Source organism: Chiloscyllium plagiosum, unplaced genomic scaffold (genome assembly GCF_037043375.1).
Source record: "Chiloscyllium plagiosum isolate Xiang-an unplaced genomic scaffold, Cpla_swu_hap1 HiC_scaffold_7, whole genome shotgun sequence".
Classification (NCBI taxonomy): Eukaryota; Metazoa; Chordata; class Chondrichthyes; order Orectolobiformes; family Hemiscylliidae; genus Chiloscyllium; species Chiloscyllium plagiosum.
Window position 1 is genome coordinate 49,293,289 of NW_028270145.1, and position 6,774 is coordinate 49,300,062.

At 52.7% G+C, this 6,774-nt stretch overlaps 1 protein-coding gene across 1 annotated transcript in view; it reads right to left on the reverse strand.

The window, feature by feature from the left end:
- Window positions 1-1,500, reverse strand: part of agps (alkylglycerone phosphate synthase) — a 153,747-nt gene extending 152,247 nt beyond the window's left edge. Inside the window, exon 1 of the mRNA XM_043693534.2 lies at window positions 1,298-1,500. Coding sequence (XP_043549469.2) covers window positions 1,298-1,485 — 188 coding nt within the window. The 5' untranslated portion in view covers window positions 1,486-1,500. The remainder of the gene's footprint in view (window positions 1-1,297) is intronic.
- Window positions 1,501-6,774: the final 5,274 nt, after the last annotated feature.

The following is a 6,774-nucleotide window of genomic DNA, read 5'->3' on the forward strand; positions in this document are numbered from 1 at the left end:
ATTTCAATAATTACCCATCATTATGTTAGAATTCTTTATCCCTCACACATTAATTACAAAGTACAGCATATTCTCTGCAAACAACAACAATTAATCTCAAACAAAATTCTAGTGTACTTAGTAATAGGGAAATGAAAGATTAATCTGATCCACAAAATAACCCTCAATGTCAACAAACATTTGAACCTTGAAAGACATTGGTGTCTTGAAATGAAAATTAAGTTAAGTGATAGTCTATAACATAATTGAAAATAGAAACCTTGCAACATGCACTGCTTGCTTAGTGGTCTGACGCCTGCTTGCCTAACATTAGGCCACAAGTAGCACTTAAATTTTACTGGTCAATGACAAGGCATAGGACAACTTACATTTATTAACACACATATACCAAATAAACATTAAGTCCACGATTGAAAAGGTGAAGCTCACTCCTGCAGTTTATACCAGAAATCTAACTAGCTTGTGTTTTGACATTCTGACAAACCTACAACTTGGGAGTCCAATCACTGCATTGATCTAACTATTCGTAACTATGCACACTGTCAATATGACATTCTACGTTAAAATCGTCTGCTTTCGTAAAATGCATTCAACAGTCATACCCGTTCGATAGTTGTGGATTTGCTTATTAAAAGAAAAAAGTTTTATAAGTATGCATCTTAAGAAAGCATTGGTGCCATTTGCCAATTGTGATTAGATTCACTAGGGAAAAGCTGAAGCGTTCTATTGTTTTAAAGAAAACAAAGTGCCCAGAGAACGTACCACTAGATGTCACACCGTACTGTCAGAGAAAAAGTTACGTAGACTGAAGATCAGACCACCAATCATCCCATCCTATCGCTACAAATCAGCACGAACTAGCATTCAAGTGACACTTTTCCATTTTTGAACAGTTCAAAATACTGACCTAAAATTCTTAGTTATATGACCGATTGAAAACTTTTATTAATTTGTTTTACTGCATAGTCTCCAGTTTCAGATCTGGCAACAAAGTAAACGAGTAAATGCACAAACTGATATAGTTTTTACTACTGGCTTTCTCAGTCAACAATTAATTCTGAACTTCGGCAGAGAGCAGCTCACGCCCCATCTCTGTGTATTTATTATTTAGAAATGTTATTGAAACCGAGTAACACCATCCAGGGCCCGAGCTATAAAACTCTGAGCATAACCACTCCAGCAGATAAACAAGGCTCGCTCCTTGAAAACGGGAAGACAGCCCGGACACAGAGAGGAGGATGCTCCGGCCTCCCTTCCCCTGTCCCGCCGCCGCCGCCCATTCAAACCGCCAACCCACCTCCGCCTGGGAATGCTCCCCGCGGTCTTCGCTGCACGGTCCGTGCTCCCAGGCTCAATGCCTCGGCACTGGCTCAGAGCCGGTGCTGCGGCGGGCTCGGCACTCCGCAGATGCCCCACCAACACTCGCAGCCGTTGCCGAGCACGGAGTTGCCTGCGCTCCTCCTCCTCCTCCGCCACCGCCGCCATTCTTCCGTATTGTGGCTGCAAGCCCGGGTCAGAGGTCAGAGCTGAGACTGCTCCCGGCAACCTCAGCGCGCTTTACAGGCGGGAGGGGGAGGGGACAGGGGAGGGGGAGGGGGAGGGGACAGGGGAGGGGGAGGGGACAGGGGAGGGGGAGTGGGAGGGGGAGGGGGAGGGGGAGGGGGAGTGGGAGGGGGAGGGGGAGGGGGAGTGGACAGGGAAGGGGAGGAGGCGGGGACAGGGGAGGGGGAGGAGGAGGGGACAGGGGAGGGGGAGGGGACAGGGGAGGGGGAGGAGGAGACAGGGGAGGGGGAGGAGGAGGGGACGGGGGAGGAGGAGGGGACGGGGGAGGGGGAGGGGACGGGGGAGGGGGAGGGGGAGGGGGAGGGGGAGGGGACGGGGGAGGGGGAGGGGACGGGGGAGGGGGAGGGGACGGGGGAGGGGGAGGGGACGGGGGAGGGGACGGGGAGGGGGAGGGGGACGGGGGAGGGGGACGGGGGAGGGGGAGGGGGACGGGGGAGGGGGACGGGGGAGGGGGACGGGGGAGGGGGACGGGGGAGGGGGAGGGGGACGGGGGAGGGGGAGGGGGACGGGGGAGGGGGAGGGGGACGGGGGAGGGGGACGGGGGAGGGGGACGGGGGACGGGGGAGGGGGACGGGGGAGGGGGACGGGGGAGGGGGACGGGGGAGGGGGACGGGGGACGGGGAGGGGGAGGGGGGAGGGGGGAGGGGGAGGGGGAGGGGGAAGGGGAGGGGGAGGGGAGGGGAGGGGAGGGGGAGGGGGGGAGGGGAGGGGGAGGGGGAGAGGGGGAGAGGGGGAGAGGAGGGGAGGGGGAGGGGGAGAGGGGAGGGGGAGAGGGGAGGGGGAGGGGGAGGGGGAGAGGGGAGGGGGAGGGGACGGGGGAGGGGGACGGGGGAGGGGGAGGGGGACGGGGGAGGGGGGCGGGGGAGGGGGAGGGGGACAGGGGAGGGGACAGGGGGAGGGGGAGGGGACAGGGGGAGGGGGGAGAGGACGGGGAGCGGACAGGGGAGGGGATAGGGGAGCGGACAGGGGAGGGGATAGGGGAGTGGACAGGGGAGGGGAGACAGGGGGAGGGGACAGGGGAGGGGACAGGGGAGGGGAGGGGGAGGGGACAGGGGAGGGGAGGGGAGGGGGAGAGACAGGGGGAAGGGACGAGGGAAGGGAGAGAGACAGGGGGAGAGACTGGGGAGGAGATGAGGGGGAGGGGAGACGGAGGGGGGACGGGGGTGGGGGGGAGCGGACTGGAGGAGACAGGAGAGGGGGGAGAGACAGGGGGAGGAGACAGGGGAGGGGGAGGAGACAGGGGAGGGGAGGGGAGGGGACGGGGGACGAAGAGACACGGGGAGGAGACGGGGGAGGGGAGGAGACAGGGAGAGACGGGGTGGGGACAGAGGGGAGGGGACAGGGGGAGGAGACAGGGACAGAGGGAGGGGAGAGAGAGGGGAGGGGGAGAGAGAAGGGAGGGGGAGAGAGAGAGGGGAGGGGGAGAGAGAGAGGGGAGGGGGAGAGAGAGAGAGGGGAGGGGGAGAGAGAGAGAGGAGGGGGAGGAGACAGGGGGTCAGAGAGAGGGGAGAGTGGAGAAAGGGGAGGGTGTCAAAAAAGGAGGGGACGGACAAAGTGGGGGAGACAGAGGGGAATGGAGAGAGGAGGATGAGAGCGATACAGGAAGGGGAAGGAGGGAGGGAGACAGAGGGAGGGAAATAGTGAGGAGGGCAGACGGTGAGGGAGGGAGACAGGCAGAGAGGGTGAGGGAGGGAGAAGGGGAGGAAGTGAGCGAGACAGGAAGTGGGAAGAAGGGAGAGAGGAAGAGGGAGACACAGAGGGAGATGGAGAGAATGAGACAGGGAGGGAGGGAGACAGCGGAGGGAGATGTAGGAACAGAGACACGGAGGGAGGACGGAACCAAGGAGGGAGAGAGACGTGGAGGGAGGGACACGGAGGAGGGGGAAACAGGGTGGGAGGGACATAGGGAGGGGGAGATGGAGGGGGAGGGGGAGGGGCGGTGAGGAGGATGGAAGGGGGAGACACGGAGGGAGGGGGAGGGAGGGAAAGGGAAGGAGGGAGCTAGACAGGGCAGGAGTGAGACAGGGAAGGGGAAGAAGGGAGGCAGGGATGGAAATGATGAGGAGGAGACGGGTGGGGGGGGGGAAGGGAGGGAGCCGGGGGGAAGAGGGAGTGAGAGAGACAGGGAGGGGAAGGAGGAAGGAAGGAAAAGGGGGAGGGGGTGGGGTGGGGGTAAGAACAATGGAAGAGGGGAAGGAGGGAGGAAGGGATGGAAGGGATGGAAATAGGAGGGGAGGAGGAGGGAAATGGGAAGGAGGGAGGGTGGAAGGAGGGAGGAAGGGAGGGAAGGAGGAAGTGAGGACAATAGACAATAGGTGCAGGAGTAGGCCATTCGGCCCTTTGAGACGGCATCACCATACATTATGATCATGCACAATCCATATCCTGTTCCTGCCTTATCCCCATAACCCTTGATTCCACTACCTTTAAGAGCTCTATCCACCCCTTTCTTGGAAGTATCCAGAGACTTGGCCTCCACTGCCTTCTGGGGCAGAGCATTCCATATATCCACTACTCTCTGGATGAAGAAGTTTCTCCTCAACTCTGTTCTGAATGGCCTACCCCTTATTTTTAAACTGTGTCCTTTGGTTCTGGACTCACCCATCAGCAGAAACATGCTTCCTGCCTCCAGAGTGTCCAATCCTTTAATAATTTTATACATCTTAATCAGATCCCCTCTCATCGTTCTAAACTTGTGTATACAAGCCAGTCACTCCAAGCTTTCAACATATGATAGTCCCGCCATTCCGAGACTTGACCTCGTGAACCTACACTGCACTTCCTCAATAGCCAGAATGTCCTTCCTCAAATTTGGAAACCAAAACTGCACACATTACTCCAGGTGTGGTGTCACTAGGGCCCTGTAAAGCTGCAGAGGGAACTCTTTGCTTCTATACTCAATTCCTCTTGTTATGAAGACCAGCATGCCATTAGCTTCTTCACTGCCTGCTGTACCTACATGTTTGCTTTCATTGACTGATGTACAAGAAAACCTAGATCTCGTTGTTCTGCCCCTTTACCTAACTTGACTCTATTTAGATAGTAATCTGCCTTCCTGTTTTTGCCACCAAAGCGATAACCACATACTTATCCATATTAAACTGCATCTGCCATGCATCCGTCGACTCACCTAGCCTGTCCAAGTCACCCTGCATTCTCATAACATCTTCCTCACATTTCACCCCGCCACCCAGCTTTGTGTCATCAGCAAATTTGTTAACATTACTTTTAATGCCTTCATCTATATCATTGATGTATATTGTAAACAGCTGCAGTCCCAGCACAAAACCTTGTGGTATCCCACTGGTCACTGCCTGCCAATCTGAAAGGGACCCGTTTATCACTACTCTTTGCTTCCTGTCAGTCAGCCAATTTTCAATCCAAGTCAGTACCTTGCTCCAATACCATGTGCGCTAATTTTGCTCACTAATCTCCTATGTGGGACTTTATCAAAGGCTCTCTGAAAGTCCAGGTACAGTACATCCATTTGTTCTCCCTTGTCCATCTTCATAGTTACACCCTCAAAAACTTCCAGAAGATTAGTCAAGTACGGTTTCCCCTTCGTAAATCCATGTTGACTCTGACCTATCCTGTTACTGCTATCCAAATGTGTCCTAATTTCATCTTATATTATTGACTCCAGCATCTTTCCCACCACTGACATCAGGCTAACCGGTCTATAATTCTCTGTTTTCTCTCTCCCTTCCTTCTTGAAAAGTGGGACAACATTAGCCACCTTCCAATCCCCAGGAACTGATCCTTAATCGATAGAACATTGGAAAATGATTATCAATGCATCCATGATTTCTAGAGCCACTTCCTTAAGTACCCTGGGATGCTGACCATCAGGTTCCAGAAACTTATCAGCCTTCAGACCTAACAGTCTATGCAACACTATTTCCTGCCGAACATAAATTCCCTTCAGTTCATCCATTACTCTAGGTCCTTCAGCCACTATTACATCTGGGAAATTGCTTGTGTCTTCCCCAGTGAAGACAGATCCAAAGTACCTATTCAACTCTTCTGCCATTTCCTTGTTCCCCATAATAAATTCACCCATTTCTGTATTCAAGAGCCCAATTTTAGTCTTAACCATTTTATTTCTTTTCACATACCTAAAAAAACTTTTACTATCCTCCTTGATATTTTTGGTCAGTTTGCCTTCATACCTCATTTTTTTCTCTGTGCCTTTTTAGTTATCCTGTGTTGCTCTTTAAAAGTTTCCCAATCCTCCAGCTTCCAGCTCATCTTTGCTATGTTATACTTCTCTTTTATCTTTATAAAGTCCTTAACTTACCTCATCAGCCACAGCCACCCTGCCTCACTTTAGGATCTTTCTTCCTCTTTGGAATGAAACGATCCTGCACCTTCTGCATTATATCCAGAAATACCTGCCATTGTTGTTCCACTGCCATTCCTGCTAGGGTATTGAACCATTGAACTTTGGCCAGTTCTTCCCTCATAGCTCCATAGTTCCCTTTGTTCAACTAAAGTCTGACACTCCTGATTCTCCCTTCTCCCTCTCAAATTGCAGATTAAAACTTTTCATATTATGGTCACTACTTCCTAAAGGCTCCCTTCGAGGTCCCTGATCAAATCCGGTTCATTGCACAACACCAGATCCAGAATTGCCTTCTCCATGGTAGGCTCCAGTACAAGCTGTTCTAAGAATCCATCTTGGAGGCACTTCTCAAACTCCCTTTCTTGGGGTCCAGTACCATCCTGATTCTCCCAGTCTACCTGCATGTTGAAATCTCCCAAAACAACTGGAGTAATATCTTTGCGACAGGCCAATTTCAACTCCTTATTCAACTTACACCCCACATCCAGACTACTGTTTGGTGGCCTGTAGATAACTCCCATTAGCGTCTTTCTACCCTTAGAATTTCTCAGCTCTATCCATACTGACTCTATATCTCCGGATTCTATGTCCCGCTCGAAAGGGACTGAATATCATTCCTCACCAACAGGGCCACCCCACCCCCCTCTGCCTATCAGTCTGTCCTTTCGATAGCATGTATAGTCTTGAATATTCATTTCCCAGGCACTGACCACTTGAAGCCATGTCTCAGTTATCCCCACAACAATGTACCTGCCAATTTCCAACTGAGCCTCAAGCTCACCACCTTATTTCTTATGCTTCATGCATTCATATATAATATTCTTAATTTGTTACTCCCTTCACCTTTCCTATCAATCCCTATTTCACTT